The sequence below is a fragment of the Delphinapterus leucas genome, chromosome 1 (genome assembly GCF_059928025.1).
Source record: "Delphinapterus leucas isolate spDelLeu-1000000601 "Yukka" chromosome 1, BTC_Dleu_Yukka2, whole genome shotgun sequence".
NCBI classification, from domain to species: Eukaryota; Metazoa; Chordata; class Mammalia; order Artiodactyla; family Monodontidae; genus Delphinapterus; species Delphinapterus leucas.
Window position 1 is genome coordinate 64,368,199 of NC_143129.1, and position 26,411 is coordinate 64,394,609.

At 40.2% G+C, this 26,411-nt stretch overlaps 1 protein-coding gene across 1 annotated transcript; it reads right to left on the reverse strand.

Annotated features, from left to right (window-relative positions):
• Positions 1–1,628: 1,628 nt before the first annotated feature.
• On the reverse strand, positions 1,629–25,779 carry FMO1 (flavin containing dimethylaniline monoxygenase 1). The gene is given in 9 exon segments (XM_089911238.1): positions 1,629–1,971; positions 3,545–3,555; positions 3,557–3,618; positions 4,135–4,490; positions 6,204–6,381; positions 9,376–9,543; positions 12,794–12,956; positions 15,763–15,951; positions 25,387–25,779. Coding segments are annotated over 9 exon segments (1,614 nt in total). The 5' UTR covers positions 25,531–25,779.
• Between the last annotated feature and the right edge of the window lie 632 nt (positions 25,780–26,411).

The following is a 26,411-nucleotide window of genomic DNA, read 5'->3' on the forward strand; positions in this document are numbered from 1 at the left end:
ATACTAACTACCCAGAGGTGGCATCAGATTCCACAAGTTAAGGGCTCGGTCCTACAAGACTGCCTTCCCTCTCAATTCAGTTGTCAATTGTGAGCCCAGTTTGTCACCTGTGCCTCTGAGAACCAGCTATAGATCAGAAGTTCCAATGTTCCCCCTCCTTGGGTTCAATTAATTTGCTAAAATAATCAGTAGCTTTGTGAACTAATTTGGCTCACAGAACTCAGAGAAGCATTTTATTTACTAGATTACTAGTTTATTATAAAAGGATGATATCACTCAGGAAGAGCCAGATGGAAGAGATGCACAGGGCAAGGTAGGTGGGAAGGGAGTGGAGTTTCCATGTCCTTTCCAAGGGCACCATTCTTCCTGAGCCTTTATGTGTTCACCAACTGGGAAGCTCTCTGAACCCCAACCTTTCCTTCTGTTTTTACAGAAGTTTCATTACATAGACATGATTGATTAAATCATTGGCCATTGGTGATTGATTCAACAGACCTGAGTGGATGAGTCGTTACCTGCATCTCTACTTACCTATAGAGCTCACTCTCTCCTGATTCCATAGTTTTTGAATCCCCTCCATTATGCAAATCATGGACCTCTCTGTGAGGTGAAGTTTCCCATCAAAGCCCAGCAGTGAGGTGAAGTGAAGGCAAAACCTTTTCTGGCTGAGTCACATCCTCACATGTGCAACCGTGAGAGAGAATCCAGGGTTGGTGTAGTTTGGTCAAAAACTGCTTCTGACATGATGTTTGCTTTTGCTCTTCATTTTCTGTCTTTTCTTTCTTATTATCTCTCTATTAAAGACTTCTTAGCTGTGTCTTTTCTGTAATGAATTCCAGTTGGATTTCATTGACTCTTAGAAGAGGCAGCTGTTTGCCTCTTTAAGCAAAGTTGTAAAGGTGTATGTGAGCAGGAGGTGTTTTTCCTTTGGGTGCTGGAGGCCGGCTCCAAGAGCAGGTGGAGGTGGGTGTTTTCTGTGGAGTAGATCTGATTGTGGTTGTTATTACGCCAGCTGGAGGCCTTGTTTTGTTGCAGAGTGCATTCTAGGGGAATGAGTACTCCCAGGCAAGTACATTCCTTTACAAACACTCCAACAAAGTCATCGAACCCTCCCATCCTTTTATGGCCTTTATTAATAGGCTCCTTATCCCCTTCTCTCTTTCCCCCAATTCTTAAAAAGAGAATAAAAGACCACTTGAAATAATTCTAGGCTGTTTCTTTCTTTTTATTTTTAATCAGCTGATATCATAAGAGCACCATTTTAGTACAACCAAATCTTTTGTGAAATAGGGAGTTTTAGTTGAGATCTATGAAAATAGAAAAGAGGTCTAAATGCTCAGAGTGCTGTCTGGGACAACTCTGTCTTCTAAAATGAAACTTGAACCTTCCAGCAGCCTTCAAATGCACAGAAACCTTGGTTATCTTCCTCTAGCATTAGAATCAGGTGGAGTTGGGAGACACTCAGGAATACCAGCGGTGGCCCTCCAGCCAGCCAGGGAAGGGCAGGGGGTGGCCTTCACTACTCAGATATGGTTTATAGCCGTGAAGGCAATGCTGTTGCAATGGGGGAGCCAAAGCACTGTCCATCTACGCTGTGCATTTGACAATCCATTTAGGTAATCTTTTATTTATAGGAAAATCAGGAAAGTGGCCAAAAGCAAAGCTAGAAAGCTGAAGAGTTTAAGTAAGCTTGCAAAGGGAGAAGGGGATTCTTGTACAACTCTAGTTTTTGTGACCTTGAATGTTTGGTTCCACAGGGTCATGATAGCATTTCTGGCTCCTTCCCATTTCCCTGAGCCGGTCAAACAGAACTGGTATGGTGTGCATGGGCCGAAGAAGATGGTCAAAGCCAGGCGTGGATCTGTCAGGAGCAGAGAGAACAGGTTGGGCTTTGCATCGATATAGGTCAGGAGTTCATCTATGCATGGGATATAATGGGACTGTAAAGCTTTGCAGTAACACAAGCCAAACCTTTATAAAAGGAAGATTGGGATAAAGGGGAAGACAAAAAGATTAAATAATGATAACCTTAGAGCAAGTAAAAGTGCCAGAAGTAAACAATGATGGTACAAAATTTGGACTGGCTTCTATATTCTTCCCTCCATGCCCATAGCTGTCTAATGGTCTTACAGTATTATTTAAATACAAGGTGGATTCCTTGAAAATACACTCTGTACGTATGGTGCTCCAAATGCTGATAATGGATCTCATATTACTTTAGTTCTGTTGTCAAATGATTAGCAATTTCTAGAAAAAAAGATTTTATATGATTTTACTATTCCTAAATCTTTCTAGAACTCAATTATTGCTTGATTTGTATAATGTGAAAACCCACAAAAATCATAGGGTGGAATTCCCTGTAATGCTGGTATTAATCCCTAATATCATTGACTGACCTATGTGACAGAAGCTTTTACATCACATAGTTCTAATTAATGATTTATGTTATACTGGAATTCCATAATGGATATCAGGTCGTATCCCAGGTTGAGGATGAAGAAGAGACCCCTAAAGTGCTTTTGGTATTTAGCACTTTGACAAGGGTAGAACAACACTGAAATTTGGAAATACATATGAATGAGAAAAGTGATGTTTCTTAAATGCAGTGATTTTAAAACTTTTTTATTCTGCCGCAGAGACCCTTTTTTTTTTTAAGTGAAAATTTATATCAAAGTCTGAAACAGATAAACGGTAAAACAGATAAAATCAGAGATGTTTTAGGATTAGGAGTCGGGAAGGGGCAAGTCTCCCTCTTCGCTGGCCATCTCCCTTCCATTATCCCTGGCCCTTGGTGGTAGCCAAAGAGCAGAGCACAAGTGGAGACCTCTCCTCTAGAGAAGGTGTCAACAAGCTTATTATGCAAAAGGTTCTAGATGGTAAATACTTAAGGCTTTGAGGGCCATATTAGGGTCTCTACCTCAGCTATTCAACTCTGCTGTTGTAATGCGAAAGCAGCCTTAGACAATTTGTAAATTAATGAGTGTGGCTGTGTTCTAATACTACTTTACTTATGTCACCGTGATTTGAATTTCATATAATTTCAACATATCAAAAAATCTTCTTTCCAATGATTTAAAATTGTAAACGAGAAAAATAGATGGTTGGTAGATTTGGCCCAAAGCCCTATTTTGACTCCTGCACTAGAGTAGTCATCTGAATAAAAACAATAGAGCCGAACACAGATATTTTGAAATGAATGAATGAGCAGAACTTTCTGGTGTCAGAGCGGATAAACACAACAGCTTGCCTGCTGATTATGGATAAAGGTATAAAATAGTATCTGGTAGATGAGGATTAATTATATTTTGGTTTAGAATCTAAACTCCACGTGGTGCTAGATGACCATGGTCTAAAGTGATAGTCTGGGACATTAAAGCCTCAATTTCCCTTTCTCTTCTCTCTCCTTAAACAGGCCTAGTTTTTTTTTTTTTCTTCTCTAAATCTCAGGTGCTTCTTTTTTCTCCAATGTAACTCTCACCTTTCTTTGCTATTGCTTTACCAGTTTTAGTTATGATTCAAAAAGAATGCATAGTACTTAACTTACCCACTGGGCTTGTTTTTTTTTTCTTGCATTAACTTCCTCTATCATGACGCTCGATGGTGGTAATTTATTAACACCTGTAAAGCAAAACAAGTAAAAAGTGCAATTTAACTTTAGGTTTCAGTGGTTACTTAGCAGGTAAAGATACTTTACCACGGATCATATTTTATTTTTAGTACCCAGCTAGTCATCTGTTCTTCTGGCAGAAATACTAGCAGCCTAAGTGGATGGCTGTGGTGATAAAGCCATCAGCTGAAGAGATAAGTGTCAGAACATCTCACTACTCATTTGATGTGACAGACCCTCACAACTGGCTTGACTGGATTTTGTCATTCAATTGATTGAACTTTTTAATTTTAATTGAACCAGTTGATTCAGGCAAAATAACAGGTAGACACAGCTGATATTTTTTGATCCATGATTTATCTTTTGTGCTGGTCACGACACAAATTCACTGTGATAGTGTAATTTGGTGAACAGTAGATGACTTTGCGTTGTTTTAGATAGAACCTGGGGGAGGCCTTGAAATTTCCAGTATCCAAAATAATATGGCAAACTGAACATATACGTCCTGCTATTGCTCATGCACTTGCCTTTCAGGACCTGAACAGCCCATCGAGCTTGCATTTCCCCTGTGGTTATCATGGAACCCAAGGGTTTGATGAGGCCAATAACAGCCAAGGTTGGCTTTTGCAGATGTGCAGGGAAGATGTACTTGTACAGTGATGCTTGGCCATCTTCAACTTTCACCACAGTCTCATGGAGGAAGGGGAAAGCAAAGGTGTATCCAGTGGCAAAGACAATGATATCAATGGGCTCTTCCTTTGGGGTGTTGTTAAATACAACAGAGTTTTCCTTCACCTCCTTTACGCTTGGCTTGATGAGCACTTTCCCAGTGATGATACGGCCTGGGTGCTCATTACTTAGCACAGGCTCTCTTAGTTGTGTCCTAGACATAAACACGGATGGGGAAGAGACCTGCCAGGGACCAGTCAGCCAGCCCTCTCTCCTCCTTCCCTTCTTCTCATTCTGGGACTCTCCCCTCCATTAGGCAGGAGGTGCCAGTCTTGGGAGAAGTTACCTCTGTGGGATCATGAATGACCAAGAAGGATGATGGGATATGCTTACCATTTATTAGAGTTTAGAAGCCTGAGGAGAAAGCGACCAGAGCTTTCTCTAGCTCCTGCTTCTCTTATTGAATTTCAGCATTCAGCTTTCACTGTCACTTTAGAGAGAGCTGAATGCTGAAGGACCACAAGGGAGACTGGGGACTTCTATATCTGCTGAGAACTGCCGGAAACTCTCTCCTCCTAGGAAGCAACTATACAAGGGAAACATGCATGTGTTTAAAAGGAATAAGGGCAGAATTATCTTTTTCTGCCTATGCCTTTGGAATCACAAAACAAACACTTAGCAAGATGATTTTAAGTAAGCCGAGCCATTTTTGGCTTATGGTGAATGCACAGAAAGAGACAATATGATAAAATGGAAGGAGCTTTGGAGCAGGAGGTAGTAAGGGTGGCCTTGTGTCCAAATGTTTATACTTAGAGCTTGGGAAAGTCATTGGGTCCCTGTAGGCTTTCTTTTATGCGTCTGTAAAATAGGGACACTAACATTTGCCATCCTTAGTTCATTGGGTGGGACGAAGAACATATGAAATAGTATATATTTTAGAACTTTGGAAATGATAAAGGATTAGCTAAATCTGAGAGAGAAGAGATTAAAATTCCTCAGGCTCCTTTTATATATTCTAGGGTTTATGGGATTAAATAAAATTCTTTATAGCTGCCATTCAGGCTGTCATTCTAAAACTTATGGTAGAAAAAGCTCTGGTGAAAAGAGTTAAACCCCTAAGAGGCCTGGAGTTAAGAAATAGAAGAGAGTAGAAATAAAAAAGGAAGGAAAAAATGCAGGGAGAGAGCAAGGTATACGAGAGAAGGATGAAGAGAACCAGAGGAATGAAGTACATGTAGTAGGAAGGGGGCTGCCTGCATATCACTTGTGGCTTGGGTACCACCTGATCCCTGCTGGTGCAGAGTGGAATCTGGAGGAAGATCAGACAGGATCTCCAGGCTGTGGTGCCACCCTGGTAATGGGATGTCATTGTACAGATTCAATGAATGAGAAAGTAAAACCGTTGGTTCTTGTTAATGGGATAAGTCATGGGTTGTAACTGAAAGGACAAGACTGAAACCAAGGTCATCTTGACAAGGAGAAGGCACTGCCCTTAGAGAGACATGGGGAAGGATTCAATTTTTCCAACACAGTGACACAGGCAAGTGTTTTGCTTTTGTCAGAAGAGTCATAGACAAATTATTCCCTTTTGATTGCTGCATCTGAGGTTTATGTAACTTGCCAAGGTCACAGAGCCCACTTAGTACTAAATGAGCTCCGGCAAGTGACTGAACTTCCCTAAGCCTTAGCATACCCACCATGAAAGGGAGATTATACTACTTACTTTAAAGGGCTGTTGACAATTGTGTATTACATAATTTCACTTACCAAGCAGTCAAAAACAGTTAGCTGTTATGATTAAGTAATTTGTATGAAATTTTCCTTCACCTTCAGTCATGTTGTCACATTATTGCCTGGTTTGGATATGCCACTGGAAAGATCGAGGCCCCTTCTCCCTAATAGCTCTCAGCAGACACTCCATATTTACCTGTCTTCTGGTATTAAGCCATAATTTTCACGATTGAACCAGCTGTTCATCCTTCTTGCTATCAACCAATTCACAACTGGAGTTGGGAGAGAATTTCTGAACATGTTCTGAAATCACATCACGAGCACCATGTCCCATGGGTAGCCTGAGTCAAAGACCTGGCTGATCACCCACGCCCAGGGGTGTTCAGTAACTGTAGTAAATGGTAAGCATATCCCATCATCCTTCTTGGTCATTCATGATCCCACAGAAGTAACTTCTCCCAAGACTGGCACCTCCTCCCTAATGGAGGGGAGAGTCCCAGAATGAAAAGAAGGGAAGGAGGAGGGAGGGCTGGCTGACTGGTCCCTGGTGCTGAGGAACACCTGGAAGCAATCAAACAGGTCACCCAGTTTGACACAGTGAACAGGGCTGGCTCTGTCAGAGATTCGAGAAGTTTTGTGAATTGACAGGCACCGAAAAGTCGGCCACCCTCAAAATACATCCCTGACAAGACATTTTTTGCTCCTCTAACCCCCACTTTAAAGTTATTCTTTTGAGATAATGGTTTGAATATCTAGGGTATTAAAATGCCTTAGAACATATTATTGAGCACTTTTTATCTGTAAGGCTCAGTGCTAGACACCATGGTGAATTATGTATTGACGTTGGCAGTAGTGAGTTTAGAATCTCATGTGAGAAGACAGTGAACAGGTGATAACAACTTTGTATGCTAATAATTGTAAACGAGAACAGGGCATGGATGCAATTGAAAGTTGCCTGCAAAGGGTTTTGACACAAACCATTGTTAGAACTGACAGTAAAATTCAGTAATACAACTAGTTTTGGTGGGTTTTTTTGTTTGTTTTTGTTCTTTTGACAGATTATCTGGCTACTTGAGTTTACCTGCTGACTGAGTTCACTAAGCTAATAGTTGTTCTGGTACCTATACAATAAGGAGTTGTCTGTATAACTGTTTAAAAATAAAAAAAAAATTAGTCAAAAATCTGTTGCTTTGCAGATACAAAACAACTGATTTAATATGTGGTTTTTCTCCCAACAAACTGGGGCATCCACAGCTGTGGGGTGACCACAGCTGCAGTGTTAGTGTTTTTTTTTTTTTTGTTGTTGTTGTTTTTGTGGTACACGGGCCTCTCACTGTTGTGGCCTCTCTCCCGTTGCGGAGCACAGGCTCCGGACGCGCAGGCTCAGCGGCCATGGCTCACGGGCCCAGCTGCTCTGTGGCATGTGGGATCTTCCCGGACTGGGGCACGAACCCGTGTCCCCTGCATCGGCAGGTGGATTCTCAACCACTGCACCACCAGCGAAGCCCCAGTGTTAGTGTTTTTATTATACATCTGTTTGACTTTATAACATGATGGAGCAGTATGGTGGCAAGAACTATGAGCACATCAGTGATTCTGACATTAGACATATCTGCACCTTCCTCTCTTTGTCATGATGCAGAATCGGATATGGCATTTCGGTAGATATGAATTATATCCTGAAGCAAGGGGAGTTTCTTTGTCGATATAGAAATGATGTGTGCCGAAGCATGTTTTCAGATTGAAGAAATTTCCAGTGGTTAGAGAAATAGAAATAGTAATATGTTACCCACATGTGGTGGTCATCATGGATAGGCCTGTGTTAATTTTTGCTTCAGAACCTCCTTTCACTTCCTTTAGGATAACTCCACCAAATTGCTGTCTTTTCAAGTCAATCAATTAGTCAATCAATCAATCGAGTTCCTTTTTGAAAATTCCAGAAGGGAACACACTCCCAATTCTTTTTCTTCAGAGCTATTTCTACTCTTGCAATTATTGATCTAATGATTTATATTTATTTATTTGATACCTGTTTTCCCCATGAGAATATGCTCTGTGATAGAGGGAATCTTTTTTGATTGTTCTGTTTTCCAGTGTATCCCCCATGCCTGGCATAACATTCGGTATAGTGGAATTCAACAACTAATATTGATTTGTTGGCTGAATGGCTCTCAATGAGTTTATAGCATAGCTGGAAAGAAAATACATACCATAAAAGGTAGTTAGCAATACTAAGAATTAAAAGTGCCGACCGAGGAGTGTAAATTACAATTATTACATAAATTCATACTAGCGAGAGATCATTTTGTCTTGGGTTGAGGTATCTGGGAATGTAAATTAAATTGTAATAAAAGAGAAAAGGGCACTGCAGAAGGGAAGGGGTATGGTGTGAACAAGGAGGAAATTAGAGACTTGGGAACTGGAAAGGGCACAGAGTAGACCTGTCAGCGTGCAGTTGATGATCATGTGGGAAAATAGTGTGGGGTAAAGTTAAAATGGAAGATTTGGACCAGATTATGGAGACCCCTATAATGCAGGGCTGATACATCTGCAAATTGTAATTTTTATTTTTTTAGGTAAGAGGGAGTTAGTTTTTTTTAACATGAGTGTCATAATGAGAGCAGTCTTTTCAGAGGATTTGCTTGTTGGTGGTTGGGGGGTCTGGATGGATTGTCATGTGTGGGGGGATGGACTGGGGTAGGAGTGCAGGGACTCAGGGTAGAATTAGGAGCTGGGGCTTTGAATGGAAGAGACTAGGATTTGAGGACTGGCTCTGCCACCTGCTGGTGGTATGCCTTTAGGCGGGTTATTTAACTTCTCTAAGTCTCAGTTTCTTCATCTGTAGTCAAGGATACTAGTACCTACTTTGTGGCTTGTTTTGATAATTGGTTGAGGTAATGCAGTGAAGTATTTAGTGCCATTTTTGGCACAGAGTAAGCAAGCCCAATAAATATTGACTATTTCCATAATTATTATTAGGAGGACAACGCAATAGACTCAGTGGGAGGTGGTATGGACCTGATGAGGGTGGTGGCAATCAATAAGGAAAGGAAGGAGCAAATGGGAGATCTTAGCAAGAAAAATTGCCAGAATTTTCTGACCTATGGGACTGAGTAAGAAACAGATGTCCCCTGTAGCTCTTTTTGACTGGGAAAATGACAAAAATAGGAAGTCAGAGAAGTTGGATTTGGAAGAAAAATGACACCTGGAATTCACAGTAACATTTATGAACATTCAAGAAAAAAATACCTAAAAAAATATGTTTAGTGTATGTGTGTGTGTGTTTTAGGAATTTTTTTTTCCTTTCATCAGTTATCATGGTGTCAAATACTGTTTGCCTGAGGCATGTGTCTTAAGATAAAGCTCCTCATTAGGTAACATCAAGAATGATACCTTCTTTGCCACGTGGCTGGCCTCCATAGCAATGTCTGTGCCAGAATTCCCCATTCCAATCACAAGAACTCTCTTGTCTCTAAATATATCTGGATGTTTATACTCTCAGCTAAGAAAATACTGGCCTTTAACAGTATTTATACCTATAGAAAAAAAAAGAAGTCAAATAGAAAATTTATAAGACTAGTGAATGAAACATACATGTTATTCAGTTAATAACATCCTTTTGACAGATGATTTAGGTTGTTTTCATAGCATACTCAATTTTAAGAAAATCTGAAACATGAATACATAATTATACAAGGTACAGAAATTAATGGGTGATTATTTAGTTAAAGGAAGTACTTCATCTCACTAGATAGGCCTCTAGTTTTACTTACTAGATGATTACTAAGTTAAAATATCATGGCACTATAAAAAAATTTTCCCCCCAAACCATTGTGGAGTTCAAGGTTTTGGAGCATAAGCCGCCCATTATCCTTGCTTTGCCCTGCAATAAACCTTTCTCTAATTTAAAAAAAAAATCATGGCATAAAGACTTATTAAGCTAAAGTGTAAGAAGTCATTACCTTTCAAAGTTTGACAGAAATAAATGGGACAGAAATATTCTATTTACTAATATTTGATCTATATAGAACTTTTCACAAGCAAGGAGCAAGAGCAGAGAAGTTAAAGGGAACTGTGAGTCAGTGCTTCCACTCTATTCAGCAAACTTTCTTGGATACCTGTTATGTTCCTGTCACTGTGCTAGATGACCTGGGAAATAAATAAAAATATGGTCCCTATTCGAAAAGATCCTTGTGGGTTCATCTTGGTGACTGACAGTAACTCAAGCTGGGTTTGCTGAGTCAGCCAGAGTTGGCTCAGAGAAAAAGGGATTCTGTTAGTTACACTGGGATTAGAGCTGCTGTTCCAGCTAGATATCTCAAACAGTTGATGCCAAATCTCATTGAAACATCAGATGTTTGGAGAGTTTTGGAAAATACTCAAGGTTGTGTAACACAATCAAAAGTAATATGTCTTGTACAAAGAAACTTTTTTTTTTTTTTTTAAGAAAATGTGATAAGACATCTAGATTCTCAGGGGATGAGTATGGATGCTGTGGCACATAGCCTTACCAAGGCCTAGTAGCTCTTTACTTCATCTTAAATCATTAGAAATCTAACATGAATCTCAGTTAGAACCCAACCACAATCTAGATCATTTAGAATTTAACAATGACGCAACCAAGTTTAAGTATTAACTCAGCACAGGGACCCAATCTGGATCCAAGAACTGCCAGGAAGGGAGAGCCGGACAAGTTTAGTGAGAATAATAGAATTATCCCTGAATGTTAGATTATCTTAGATTCTCACTGGATCAGGCTGTTTTGGACCACAAATGGACAAAAATGAGACTCTGTAGCTGAGTCTTCTACCAGGCTAATACTTTCCCCACTTACATTACAGGAGAACAGAGCAAGAACTTTTATTAGGTGAAGTGGTTGTGTTAGTAAACACAGCTGAATGTATATGGTATCTGAATTAATAAAATTAGTTACCTTGGGAAGTTATATATTTATTCCAGCTGTAATACCTATTATTTTTACTAAGACATTTTGGAACACCTTTTATGGAATTGCCTCCAGAACTCATGACATGTACTTTTGAATAACTTCAATGAATTTAATTTTTGTAATGGTTAACAACTACCCTAGGGAGTATGTACAGAGCAAGCAAGTCTGCTGTGGGACAGAGAGGGAGATGGTGAGATTTGGAGGACTCCATTTCAAGTCTAAAGTCATGAAATTTTAGTGCTCAAAGGCTCCTTAACAATAATTTAGCCACGGATTTTAAGTGAGCAATTGGTAGTGGCTGGTAAGATGGATATCGAGAAGGACGGCAAGTACTGTAGAGTTCTTTTTGCTTGATTTGTGATGTATGCTATTGGGTAATGTGGTCCAAACCCCTCAGTTTCTAGGAAAGAAAACCGAGGCTTAGAAAGGTTAAGTGGAAAGCCCAGGATTATATAGCTTGTTAATTGTATAGCCTAGAATGTATACCTCCAGGGTCCCAAGCTCATCCTATTTAAACTGAGTACATTGACTCCATTGCTTTCAAGGTATGTTTTATCCTAATCTGACCTGACTTGAGTAACATCTGGGGGACAGATCCAGGATCATTGGAGGTACATGAGTTTGTTGTAAAATGAGTATTGCTATCACTCCAGGTCATATGTAGATGTGATTCACTGGACTCCTATAAAACTCTTTTCATTCTTTTCATGCAGGCTATGTGTTGTCTTATCCACCTCTGTATTCTTAGCATCTTGTGCAATATACTGTAGGTGCCGAATGAATGCAGTGTACTCTCTATGTCATGAAATTTTCCGGATTCTTGGAGTGATCCTGTACCAGGTACTCCTTCCTGGGAGTCTGGAGTACCTTGCTGCTCAGGGATTTTTCTCTGTAGGCAAGAAAAGGGTCGGGTGGTAAGAGTTCATTGTTGAATGTGTTCAAGAAGAGGCTGTTGAGTCTTTCTCAGGGACGGTGAAGAGTTTTCTGCACCAGGAAGAAGACTGAACTGCATTCCAATTCAATGATTATAGTCTATGGCAGTTTTCAGGACATGCTTTATCTTAACTTGACCTGACTTGAGTAACCTCTGGGGGCAGACAAAGGATCATCAGAGGTACGTGGGTTAATTGTGAACCAAGCCTTGGGGTCACTACAAGTCATATTTAGATGATTCAGAGAAAAATTTCCTAAAGTTTTCACTTTTTGAATCCTTTACTGCAGATGAAATAAACCAAACCATTGAATTTTCTATTCCCTCTGAGTTGTAATCCAATAGAAATTTGACATAGATTACCATGAATCATGTTACAAAAGCCAGATAAAGAAACTGAGACATAAAGATGTCTTAACTTGCCTTCTAAGGCTCATGCCCCTACTGACTATTAATCCAGTGCCGTAAACCTCTGATCTAGGTAACTGCTATGACTCATAGAAACAAACAAAAATTAAGTTACTTTTTCCTTTATTCACTGATTGATCTCTGCGGCCTCTACACTCATCTTTGTCAATGTACCACTGCTGAGGCTCACAACTTGTCTAGGCCTCCCAAGTCTTAGAAGACTTTCTGAGTGCTGCCAGTCACTTAGGGAGGGACACTGAACTTTAGTGAAGCATAAAACTGCTTAGTAGTTATTCATTCTGCTCTTTGGTACTCATAAGTTGTTTGAAACAGATGAAAGCCAAAAACTGGCCAGATAGTGCTGGTTAGGGAAAAAACCCTCTTACCTCACAACTTAACTGTTTAATGGAGGAATCAATAGGAATTTATTTCCAGACAAATCCAGTGTAAGGATGGCTCCCATGAGACAAACTAAGGTCAGTTGCAGAAAAGCGTATACCTGGAAAGGAGTCCAGTGGCAAATATGGGTTAGTACGAAAACTAGTGCAGACCATGACAGCGTCAAAGATGGCTGACTCTTGCTTCCCTTCATGCAGAGTGACTACCTCCCATTGGCCGGTAACAGAAAAATCTGGGCGTTTTGTTACACTGGAGACTTTAGTCTGAAAAAAGAATCATAGACATGGTTAATAGTTTTCAAGGTTCCAGTAAGGGCCGCTGGCTGATGTGCCAATTGACATTTCAAGTGTTCTAGAGAACAGATGAAACATAATAAGCATAACCCTAGAAATCAAATTGGACTATCAGATTGATCATAATTTCCCAGATGGAAGTATTCTAAGCTTCGAGTTGTAGCGGGGTATTTAAGAGAGGTGGTGTGGTCCAGAATTTTTAAGTGATTTCCTCAAATTCTCACAGTGAGTGATAGAACCAAGATTATGACTTAGGTCTTTCTATGTTTTAAAAATTATTTTTCTGTTATGTATAGTTCTCATACACAACAGTTCCTTTACAACAGCTCCTTTAATAGAAACATGGATAATATTGAATATATAATTGAAAATATAAATTTGGTCCCAAGTATCTTAGTTTATGAAAGGTCTTATAGACTATGATGTTGAAGTTTTCCCAGATCTAGAGAACTACTGAAAAGTGCTAACTTTATGGCTGAATTTGTTGGGAGTTGTCTAAATTTCAAATACAGTTGATTCTTGAACAATATGGGTTTGAACTGCGGAGGTCCACTTATATGTAGATTTTTAAAAATAGTAAATATTACAATACAACAGGATTTGTAATTGGTTGAATCTGTGGATGTGGAACTGTGGATACAGAGGCACCTGGGAAATGGAGGAAATGGGAATTTTCCACTGTACAGAGTTGGCGCCTCTAAACCCCCGTGTTGCTCCAGGGTCAACTGTGGTCTATTTTTGTTCTCATGGAGAGTACATGTATATCCATGGGTACTAGATTCTGATTCAGAAAATATATAAAAGAAATTTACAAGTCAAGTTTAAAAGCATAAATGAGCCACTGACCAAGAGACTTTGCTGCCTTGCTTTCCTCTTCAGTTTTCAAAGAAGACAGACTTCTCAAGTCCCTCCTAATGGTTCACTGTCTGGTTTATAATATTTGAAGTGCTTCTTGGGTTCTACATTTGTATTAGCAATTGTCTTTTTAAAATATAAACTTTCAGTTAATTAAAAAAACTTTCAAAATAAATTTATTTTTATCTTGAAAATAATGTGTTCATCATTGAAAATTTGGAATGTATAGAGAGGAAGGAAAAACAAAACCTCTTACAGACAGCTGCTTATGTGTACTTTCTTAAGACTTTGGTGAACATCTAGTTTTTTAAAGTTATTTTAAAACAGGCTTGGGAAACAGGTAGTAAAGGAAATGCTTCAGATTTAGAAATTCTGATGCATTAAATATATTTTTTGTGGACTATATCCATTGACTATGGTAGTGTTTTATTTTTATTCTGTCCCTTGGAAAATAAGGAAGTGGGGTGAAATATTCTTTGGACAACTGGAGTACCTTTATTTTTTTCCAGTTTTATTGAGATATAACTGACATATAACACCATATAAGTTTAAAGTGTACAACCTAATGATTTGACATATGTGTATATTGTAAAATGATTACCACAATAAGTTTAGTTAACATTCATCACTCCACATAGTTATCATTTTATTTTTTGTGATAAGAACGTTTAAGATCTACTTTCTTAGCAACTTTCAAATATACAATACAGTACTGTTAACTATAGTTACTATAGTGTATATTACATCCCCAGAATTCATTTATCTTATAACTGGAAGTCTATTACTTTTGACTACCTTCACCCATTTCCCTTCCCCATCCCCCATCTACTTCGGGCAGCCATCAATCTGTTCTCTGTTTCTATGAGTTTGTTTGGTTTTTTTTTTGATTCTACATATAAGTGAGATCATACAGAATTTGTCTTTCTCTGTCTGACTTATTCCACTTAGCATAATGCCCTCAAGGTTCATCCATGTGTTTGCAAGAGACAGGATTTTCTTCTTTATTTACCATGGCTGAATAATATTCCATTGTCCTATCTATCTATCTATCCATCATCTGTCACATTTTCTTTATCCATTTATCCATCAGTTGTTTCCATGGCTTGGCCATTGTAAATAATGCTGTAATAAACATGGAGGTGCAGATATCTCTTTGAGATAGTGACTTCATTTTGATCAGGAGTACTTTTAAGGTTGTGAATGTGAATCTTATATGGTACTTGTTTTGGGCAATCTTTCCATTCATGTTACCTTCTCTGTGTAATTCTCCAAGAATTCCTTACTATCCCCATCTCTGATAGGGAGGGTAATAGAAGGGAAACACATGGATTTTCATGTGTTTCTTGCAGAGGAAGGAAAAAAGGAAGAAGGAAAGAGGAGAAAGAGGATATATTTTTTTGCCTTTGTCCTTCTACCTACCTCCTGTCTCTGTCCTCTGAAATGGGAAGGGAGGTGGGTATGGCCAATGAGAAAATATCAAAGATTTTTCTATTCCCTAAGATACCTAGAAAAGATTTCCTTCAAATAGTGACATTCTCTTGTGTATAGGCCAGTGCACCCATCCATTCATATAAAGGGATAGTAAAAAGAGAGTACCCAGGAGCTGACAGGAAGTTCTCAATGTCCCTGTGTATAGGCATTTGGCCCAAACTGAAAATCTGGTTTGACAATTTTAAGGTCCATTTGGATACTTGGTTGTAAGCATTGCAAACTAAAAGTTTATACATACGAATCCTTAGACAAAGTATCTCCAGATTTACTTAGGGTGATTGTTAAGTAAAAGGGGAAAAGGAATCCAGCCTGGTGTCAGCAATCTTGCCAGTTCATTATCTGATCTACAGAACCTAGGGTAGAGAGAGATAATAGAAAATAGGTAGGAAACACTTCCTGACTACTAACTGATGTTTTGTGCCTTTCTTACCTTGAATTGAATGCATTTCAGAAGGTTGAACTGGTTTGCATACATTTTGAGATATTCCAGGAATACAGAATTTGGCACATAGTTTGGATAATTTTCTGGGAATGGAAAGTCTGGGTAACAAGACATCTCCTTGCAGCTGTTGGAAACCACAGACTTGTAGAGGCTGGCTCTGCCTTCTTCAACATGTTCCTGTACAAACAGTGCATGCACATGAGTGTGTATGCATGTGTGCATGTGCACGCACACACATGAAATGGATGTTAATTTTTAGACGTTGAACCATACAATTTACGTATGCTACCTGCTACTTTCTAATGGAATTTGCTATCATTACTTGAAAGATGATGAATATTGGACCCCACTATGAATATCATAATCAGAATTACAATTTCATTTATTACATGCTAACAAACCTGGGATAAACTCACCTGTCCAGATTCACACAGCATCACTGCAAAATACAGGAGAATATGGAAATACACCAGAGCCAGGAAGTAGTATCTAGATGATGAATGATTGCTTTGGTTTCATGAGGTATTGTTGAAAGGATTATGGAGAAAGGGGGTTCAGATTATGAAGGATTTTGTATCTGAAGTTAAGGAATTTGAATTTCATAGAAATTCATGGAAGTGATTCATATTAAATTTTGAAAAGATAATTCTGGTTCTACAAGAGATAACTTAGAGGGATCTGGAAAGGAAGGAAATGAGGCTAGTTAAGAACCTGAAACACAAATCCGTGCGATTGCCAATGAGGGCCTGAGCAAAGGCAGTGGCAGTTGAAACTGAGAGAGATGGGATTTGTTAGGTAGCAGAAAGGTAGAATGCATTGGATTGTGAAATTGTTTGGATTTAAGGTTTGGGAGAGGAAGCAGGTCAAAGGTTTCCAGATTGGACAACTGTGAGCATGGCAAAACACTAAACAATTTCCCACTCCAGTTTTGACTTGGGTAACTAGCAAATAGCAACATCTCAGACAACTACTACAAGGTTGAACAGTGGGCAGTTTTAGTTATTCATTTAGGTATGTACATTGCCTCTGTCTTTTAGATGTATTATAAAGAATTGTTCTAATTTCATTGGGAAAGTCCTTAGTATTTTAATATTGTTTACCATCTTGTATATGTATAGTTCTTTTTTCCTGTGAAACAAAAATTATTTTATTTGTGTGAACAAGTAGAAACGTGAACTTAAACCTCACATATGGAGAGGACTTTGTTCCCTCAAAAGGTTTGAGTCTAGATCTGCATGAAATATGTAGTGATAACAAAATAAAATTATAAACATACCTGTGTAGTTTGAATTAATGATACCGACCTCATCAACTGATGAGTTCACTTTATCTTTCTTATTTGTGACTCCACATCTGACAGTCCCATTTATCCAGAATAAATCTAGAAAACTGGAATCTAAATGGCTTCTGAGAAAGATGACTATTTAAATCCTGATCTTTCATTCTGTAGGAAGATCTAAAGCAGTGCTACTCAAAGATGTAGGGACTTCCCTGGTGGCGCAGTGGTTAAGACTCTGAGCTCCCCATGCAGGGGGCCTCTGTTTGATCCCTGGTCAGGGAACTAGATCCCACATACATGCCACAACTACAACTAAGAGTTCACATGTCTCAACTAAGACCCAGCACAACCAAATTAAAAAAAAAAATTAAAAAAAAAAAGCAAAGATGTAGTCAGCAGAGCCAGACAAATATGAACTTTTTACTACCAGTCTATGACAATATAAGTACAGAAGGTGAGAGTAAGCATCTAGAAACTTTTATAGCTATAATTTGACATCGCTCAGTATCCAGGCATGTGGACTCCTTCGTGATAAACGGGACATAGATCAGTCTTGGTTTTGTCTAAGTCACGTGATGAGTTGTGTGGGATTTGAACTGAGTAATGCGTGTAAGACTACATTACAGTGTACGACTTTTTTTTTAACTTAATTAAAAAAAAATATTTATTTATTTATTTTTGGCTGTGTGGGTCTTCATTGCTGCATGTGGCCTTTCTCTAGTTGCGGTGAGTGGGCTTCTCATTGTGGTGGTTTCTCTTGTTGCGGAACACGGGCTCTAGGTGCATGGGCTTCAGTAGTTGTGGCACACAGGCTCAGTAGTTGTGGCTCGTGGGCTCTAGAGCACAGAGTCAGCAGTTGTGATACATGGGCTTAGTTGCTCCGTGGCACGTGGGATCTTACGGACCAGGGCTCAAACCCATGTCCCCTGCATTGGCAGGCGGATTCTTAACCACTGCACCACCAGGGAAGTCCCCAATGTGTAACATTTTAAGGTTAGTTTGAAAACTGTTTTCCAAAAGTGCATAAAAGCTATAATTATTTTCTTTCATTGAAAGGTAATTGATATTCGCTTATAATTTTACAGAATAAATGATCAGAACTGACTACTGATAAAGGACTGAAGTTAAATTTAAAAAATACAGCACTACTTGCTTCATTTTGGATAGCAGTTAAAAAAATGAATACCCTGAGCTTGCTGAGGTTTCTTTAAAATCTTTTCTTCCATTCCATTCTCATATTCTGTGAGCCTCATTTCTCTACTATGTGTGTTGTTAAGCAAAATTTAGAAACAGTTTAGATATATGTTATCTCTTGGGAGGAGTGCTCTCATCCATCCAGCCCAGATTAGATAAAATGACAAACAAGAAGCAAGCTTAATTATCGCATTATAAACCTTAAGTATTAATATGTACAGTGTGTAGTGAAAGTGTGCCTACAGGTGTTTAATATGGAGAACTGATATTTCACACATATGGTTTTGTTTAGCAAAAAGCTACAAGTGTAATAGTGATTCTCTATAGTAATTGCCTCGTGCACACTTTCAAAGAAGTTTAAATTTATGTTTTGAAATTTTTCTTTGTTTCATTTTCACCTTTCTAATAGTTCATTTTATTATATTTTACAAATATGATTGTCTGTAATTTCTTGGAAATTAAAACAAACCCGATTCTTCTCCACAGTTTGAGAAGCACAGCTCTCTAGATTTGTCCTTCTAAATCTTGTTAAGAATTGCTCGGGGAATCTTATTAACATGTAGATGCTGACTTAGTAGGTCTGGGTGAGCCTGCGATTCTGTATTTCTCACAAGCTCCCATGCAGATGCTGCTGGGTCACGGACCACGCTTTGAATAACAAGACTTTAGAGCTGTCTTGCCGATAGGAATGTGATGCAGGCCACACATGCACTTTAAAAATTTCCAATAGCCACACTAAAAAAGGTAAAAAGGAACAGATGAAATTAATTTTAATGGTGTATTTTATTTTACTCAATATATCCAAAATTTTATAGTTTCAACGTGTAATCAATATAAAAATTATTAATGACGTATTAAAACTTTTTTCTTATATTAAGCCTTCTAAATCTAGTATATATTTTACACATCTGAATCCAAATGCTAAATTTTCACTGGAAAAAGTGGATTTACATATCCAAATTGTTAACAAATACACTTAAAAATTCTCCAATAACTGAATTGAGTATTGGTTTTAAAATTAAAATGAATTAAAACTAAATTAAATAAAAAATTCAGTTCCTTATTCGTATCAACGGCATTCCACAGTTACATGTGTTTGGTGGCTACCTTATTGGACAACACAGATTTAGAACATCCTTAAACCTGAAGCCAGGTATTAGAACTAAATTTAGTGCTGGTTTGGTGTAGTTAAAAGTGATCAAGTTTCCTCTGGGCTATAGGAAAAAGAGAATGGGAATAGCTCTAAAGAGCTGTAATATTGAGAAGTTGAGAGCAAACAGAAGGGGAAGAAACTATAGTAAAAGGAGAAAAACATCAGTTATAAACATTCTCGGGTCAGTTTGTGTATGACCAAAGCTCCCTCACTTTTCTCTGGCATCTGAGAGCATCACATTGTAAATAATACTTTGTTAAAAGCACCAATTTCTAGTTAACAACAATAAAAGGCTAAATTTGGAATACATACTGTTAGAAGGGGGGTAGAGACGTGCATAATATCATGTTGTAAAGATTTCCATAAAAGTAGTTCAAAAAAATTTAAAACATTTTATAATGGCATGTTTAAAAATCAAAGAGTAGTAGAGACTCATTGGAATTGGATAAGTCAGGGAACCATGGGGACCTTAAAACAAATGAACCCACAAACAAAAATAGAAAAGAAAAAAAACAACAACTCTGCTGCGCAAAATTTTGGAAAATAATTGTAAAGGCAGGAAGAAGAAAACCTTCCAGGAAACACTGAAGCCTAATGTGAAGTAATGTATCACAGATGCCAGCTGAGGAGAAACTGTAGCTGAGTATGGAAACCTGGCCTTTAGGATGGAATCCAACACCACTTTGCTCTGTCTCTCTTTCCTCCCACTGATTGTTTCTCCTGGTAAAATACAAGGTCTGGAGTGTTTCAGATATATACAGAGAGTACGAGTCCGTGCCACTCCTGAATGGGGTTTGCAGGTCCTAAGCCCTCCCCTCCAGTGTTTGCCTCAGTGAACAAACTGCCCCAGTGATTCTCAGGCCCTGCTGGGACCCCCGGCTGCAGGCACTCTTGTCATTGTCTCTGTGTGTATGCCAATTACCCTCTCTGTGGCAGTCTGCATGTGGAAGCACATTTTTCCTGAGAATTGACGGGGGCACTTAGGGGAAAGGTTTTTGTCTTGAAGGTAAAACTGAATGAGAGGGGAAGGGAGATGGATTGTACAGAGGGGAAAAATAATAAAGGCAAGAATGGGGGGGTTTCTGGCTTCCTGGTCCACTTGGTCCTGCAATACAATGGGAAAGACGTCATATTCACTAGCATACTTCATGGGATTCCATGGACAGTCCAGGATTTGCCTGCCTTTATTTCTGAGCTGTGGCACAGACTCTGGAAATGCATGGAGTATAGTTCTTGTCAGCACAGACCACGGAGTCAGACAGCCTGGGTTCATATTCAAGCTCTACATTTTTAGCTGGGTGACCTTGGGAATTTTCTTAACCTCTCTGTGTCTCAGTTCCCTCTTCTATAAATAGGAATAACAATACTACATAACCCCTAGGATAAAATGAAATGATAGTTCTAATGCACTTAGAATAGTGCCTGGTAAGCTCTCAAAAAATGTTAACTGTTATTTGTAATATTCTTCTTCTAAAATTACCATGGAAATTTACTTTCTCAAGCTTTGTGTCCTCCAGAGAGGATTATAGGCAACGGGAAGAAACCTTTGTCAGGTCAGAGGTTTCTCCTTTCTCATTTAAAAAATAGATATAAAATGATAATAAAAGTCACTCCTATTTAGATACATAGAGACATTCTCTCAATGCACTACATTCACAGCTCTTGTTCTTTTTTTTTTGGCTGCGTTGGGTCTTTGTTGCTGTGTGCAGGCTTTCTCTAGTTGTGGCGAGTGGGGGCTACTTTTCATCGTGGTGCACGGGCTTCTCATTGTGGTGGCTTCCCTTGTTGTGGAGCCCGGGCTCTAGGCACGTGGGCTTCAGTAGTTGCAGCACGCAGGGCTTAGTAGTTGTGGCGCACGGGCTTTGTTGCTCCGTGGCATGTGGGATCTTCCTGGACCAGGGCTTGAACCCATGTCCCCTGCATTGGCAGGTGGATTCTTAACCACCGTGCCACCAGGGAAGTTCAGCTCTTGTTCTTAAGAACAATTACTTCCTTCTTTTCTTCTCCTTTGAACAGCCGGAACACATTTTACTTTGTCACTTCCTCTCCCTATGGAGAGTCAGACTGTCTACAATCTGTCCAGAGTCTGTAGATCTGTGTTCAGATCTACAGCACAGGGGAACTGTGGAAACCTCAGAGGAGATTTGAGGAACCCCCAAGAGGTTAGGGGCCTGTGAGGTATATCCCCTCCAAGATAATATGAATTCGATAAATGTTTGTTTAATATATGAATAAAAGGAAAGCTACTAAGATTACTGAACTTTTAGAAATAAGACTTTTAAGAAGAAGTAAAATGGTACCCAATTAACAAATCATTTCAGCCCCTGTAAGAATCAGGCTTAACGTGCCTAAAGAAGAAATAGCTGAAGAAGAATTCCTTAGTGATTTAAGGGGGTGAAGTATTACACTTCGTCATTGCCCTCACTGAATCTAAAAATATGTGGTACATGAGGTGCATAGTAGGTGCTCAATAAATGTGGAATAAGTGAAAGGTTACATGTGCAGAAGAAAAGACCTCGATGCGCGTAAGGGAGCACGTCATTCCAGGGAGGGTTATTGTTACAGAGATGTGATGGGTGAAGCAGAATGTGTTTCTATCAGCGTAGTATAATTACTTCTAGAGGATGTCAGTGTGGTTCTACATTAAGGCTGTTTCTCAAGGCTCCTTCCTATACTAAAATTCTCTAAGAGTAATATTAGTTATGAGTGACAGAACAATTCCTGACATTTTATTTCTTCAGGTATTCCTCTACAATCGAGATAATCAGCCAATATCATTACTGTTTGTTCTAAGCCTCCCTTTCCTCTCACGAGCCTGAGAGAGTTGGTTGTGGAACAGATGTTCCACACTTAACCTCCTGCTGCCACTTGAGTTGGTGGTCACAGGTGGGTTCTTTATCAATGTATCCCTTTTCTTTTTAAACGATGCCAACCCCTCCCCCGCCCCAATGAAGGATGGACTTTCTTTTCCATTGCAACCTTTGTCTGCTTCCTCTCATTTTAAGACTGTGGTCTGGAAGAGGCCAGAGTTTTGCCCGTGTGAGTATCGAATTAAGTGCAGTAGTTTATAATCTCTGTAACGTTGGGGGAATCTCTCTATTTGTAAATGGAAACCTTCTCTGTATGTGTTTTATTGGGTTTCTGCAGTTTGCCTGTCTATTTTTGCATTATGGCCCCTTTCACCCAGAACAGGCACTAAGGATCCCCCTCGTACATTTCTGGTAAGCACAGCCCTTGCCCGAGCAGACTCTGTAATTCTGCAGGTTTTGAATGGGCCACTTGCTTTGATTGCAAAGACACCTCTAACAGTCTTTCATGGTGTGTGTGTGCATGCGTGCATGTGTGTGTGTTTGTGTGTGTGTATCTGCTGGGGTAGAAGGGGGAAGGGATGTCTCTAGAAAGACCCAGGAGAGTCATAGCATTTTAGATCTGGAAGTCCCCTTTAAGGTCACTTAGTTTAGAGATTTTCAATCAGGCTTTAGAGGAATCTCAAGGTAGTACAGAGGTGCCTTAAAGAGGCTGCTGTGTCAAGAGAGGGCTGCTGAATGAAGGTGGCGATGGTTTTCCCTGCCTCCCAGGACCTAGTAATTTAGCTCTTGTCTATTTTTTAAACTGACTCTGCGTTCTTACTTTACAGATGAGGTAATGGGGACTGAAACAAGTTGTTAACTGGGTACCATTTTACTTAGGCTACTGCTGGGTCACCCTCTTTCTCATCCTTTTGATGTCCTATCACGTGCCTCACAAGGGCCTCTATTTTTCTTTTTCCTTCCCCTTCTGTCTCTGAGAAAAGTGTGCGTCTCCACTTTTCCGAGGCAGATCCTTCCACTTGGGCCTGCAATTCCACTTCTTCCTTTTTTTGCCAGGATCTTGTCTCAATTTGGGCTTACATATTCAATCATTTCCTATCATCCAGATATTTTCTCTTTACCTGTAAACATATATGGGTCTTCCTATCATGCAAACAAAACAAACACAACAACAGAAAGACATCTTAACTCTGCTCATCATCCATTGCTTTCTAAATTGAGTACGAATCCCTTGCCCAAACATTCAGCCACTGTCCTCCCCTTTCATTATTTCTCTTACAAGCACCACACACACCAATAAGCTCTTTTTATTTTCCAAGCATGCCCAGTACTTTTTCTTTACGGTTTCCTCCCTGGCATCTCCCACTCAATATCATTTGCCTGTTGAAATCCTTCAAAGTCCACCACACACCATCTCCTCCATGAAGCCTTTCTTGGCTTCCCTCAAGTGAATGTAATCCTGACCTCACTTAAATACCCATAGCATCGTTTCTGACTTACAAGATCCTGCCCTTTTCCCATCAGACTGACAGCTCCCTGAGGCAGGATGACTGTTTCTCATTTTCGTGTCCGTCACAGCTCTTTGTGCATAGGTGTTTGACCTGCCCAATCACACAGCCAGTTGGGCACAGCTGTATCTAGAACTCATTTCTCTTGATTCTTACATTAATAGTTTTTGTGTGTGTGTGTGTTAATAATTGGGTATCTGTGATTTATATTAGGAGCATTTTTGTCTGGTATGCCAAGGTCTCTGGGCTTACTTTTTGCTTTGATTGAGATTACTTTAACCAAGTAACTCTACTCTGGCAGTTTTATCCTGGAAGCTAACCCTCAACCCCAATGGAGTGGTAGTACTTATCTGGAATACTGTGTTAAGAAGGATTCTGAGGCTCATTAGGGGAAGGGTATAGTGTTTGATTAGCAATGTTTTCAATGGGCATGAGAGGCTAGAGTTATGGCATTTGTGTCAGGTTTCTGCCCCCCTTTTGGAATGTATGTGGTTTGAATCATGGGAACAGATGTTCTTTTTTCCCTAGGCCCCTTGGGGAGGTCTCTGTGCATTGACGGTCACATTTGGTGGTTGGACACATTTCAAGATATGCAGTTCTTCTTTATGTGAGCCAAGCTGGTCTATGCTGGGACTAAACTAGGAACCTTGGCCTCTCTGGAGCTTTGCTCACTGAATTAGAAAATAATTACTTTATTCCTGTTCCAAGTTCTACCCTTCTATAATAAGGGAATGCTAAGTGTTGCTTTCTCTCAGTCTCTTAGGACTCTGAGGCCAGGATATCTGACACCTCGCTCCTTTTCATTCTTCCTGACTGCTTTCTCCTTAGCACATTTAAAGCTCACGGGATATGTTCCTGCTCTCCTGAGAAGAAGGGAAAATAGGAGGTTTGGGGAGATCTGATGCAAATGACTCCCTGGCTGAGCCGTGGAGCTCACAGGGTTTCAGTGGCCTCCAGCAGGGCCCCTGTGGTTTCCCTGGACCCCAGGCCGGTCAAGGGTGGTCTTTATAGTTGCCTTTCCTCCTACCTCACCCCTTTTCCCTCTCCAATGCATACTGTAGTCCTGAGAATATTATTATTTTTTTTGCTCAGGCAACAAAAAAGTCTCCAGACTCCTCACATCCTTCACTTCTGATTGTTCTTGACATGGATTGGAATTGCCTGGACAACAAGACCTTGAGTATAGGACTCATCCTACACTGAGTCTTGTGTCGCTTTACTTCAGATAGAGCAGAGCTGGAAAAAGAAGCATGTATAAGCAGCTCAGTCTTTCAGGCAGAGGCAGAAATTCCTGTGCTGTGTTTATACCATTGCCCCCAACACTCGAGTCTCTTGCTTCTGACCCCCAGGTTCTGCTCCTGCCCTGCTTGTCCTGAGTTTTCCTGGCTTGTCCCAGCCACCCCATCCTCTTCTACCCTTCATAGGCATCTTTATTCCTCTTGGCCCCGGATGAAGTTTGCAAGGTGGCTGATGCACCTTCCACCCAAATTCAGGCTATTCCCTGCTTCTTTTTTTAAATCATTTTCAATGGCCCTTTCTGTCCCCCTGTTCAGCAGATGTTCTGGCGCCTATGGGCGCCAGCCCTTGTGGAAGAAATTCAATCTCTTTTTGCGCCAGTCCAGCCCTTTTCCAACAGACACACAACAAAGCTGTCGAAGCCCCACTTACGGTGAATCTCCACAGCCCCCCAAGGTCGTCGCTCCTCTCGAAGCAGGTGGGCTCTAGTCCTTCTTCCGGACAGCGCTTGATGGAGGCCAGGCCACTGACCCCAGCTCCTACAGTTGCAACTCGCTTGGCCATGCTCTCCCGCATGGGGACAATGAAGCAGAACCTTTTATTCACAAGTGAAAGCCCCACCCCATCCTTGGCTGCTCTAGCAAATCAGGAAAAAGAATTTGAAAGATTAAGGGATTTGCTCCATTCGAATCCTCTGTAGCTGGTTTCTGGTGCTGTGAATGTGAGAAGAGAAGTGTTCAGGTCACTGGTTTAACCCTGTGCTTGGTATGTTCCCACCCCCTCACTCGGAGCTGCTTCTAAATTATAGTATGACTGTTGTCAAGACTGTAGCTTTTGGCAGAGTGGCTGAAATCGGATCCTTTAGTGGATGGAGTTTTGCATTCGGGACTGTGCTGCTACCTCTAGCCTCCCTCCACTCCCCGTAGAGTGGAACAGAGCAGCAGACCAGGAAATGATCACCTTGTCAAACGTGGTGTTTCATAAACATATGAAGCTGAAGCTCAGATTGGTGTAGTGTCGTGACACAAGGCCTCACAGCAGCTGGTGGAGCGGAGTTGGGATGAGGACCGAAGATACCACGACCACCACAGGTGCTGCTGCAGCACTGCCCGGGCCAGTCCCAGCCCCTAGCATCCTGCCAGGGCTCCGGCTGTGCTGTCCATCCTTCTACCTGCTGCCAGTGCTTGGTCACCAGTGGAAGAGAGAGGGTGTGTGGTGGAAACGTAGGCATGGAGAATCATCCCTCCTCTCTCCATCGGATCCTGATTCACTTCTAGGAAGCCATTGTGTCATCATTGAGGGAGGATTGTCTGCTCCTGGCCATGAGTTAACGTGAATTTGTGAGAATGCTGAGAGGCAATAGAGTGTATTGGTTAAGCGACCAGACTCTGGACCAGATTCCCTAGGTTAAAGCTCAGTTCTGTCAGTTACCTCTCTGTGATCTTGGGCAAGTTATT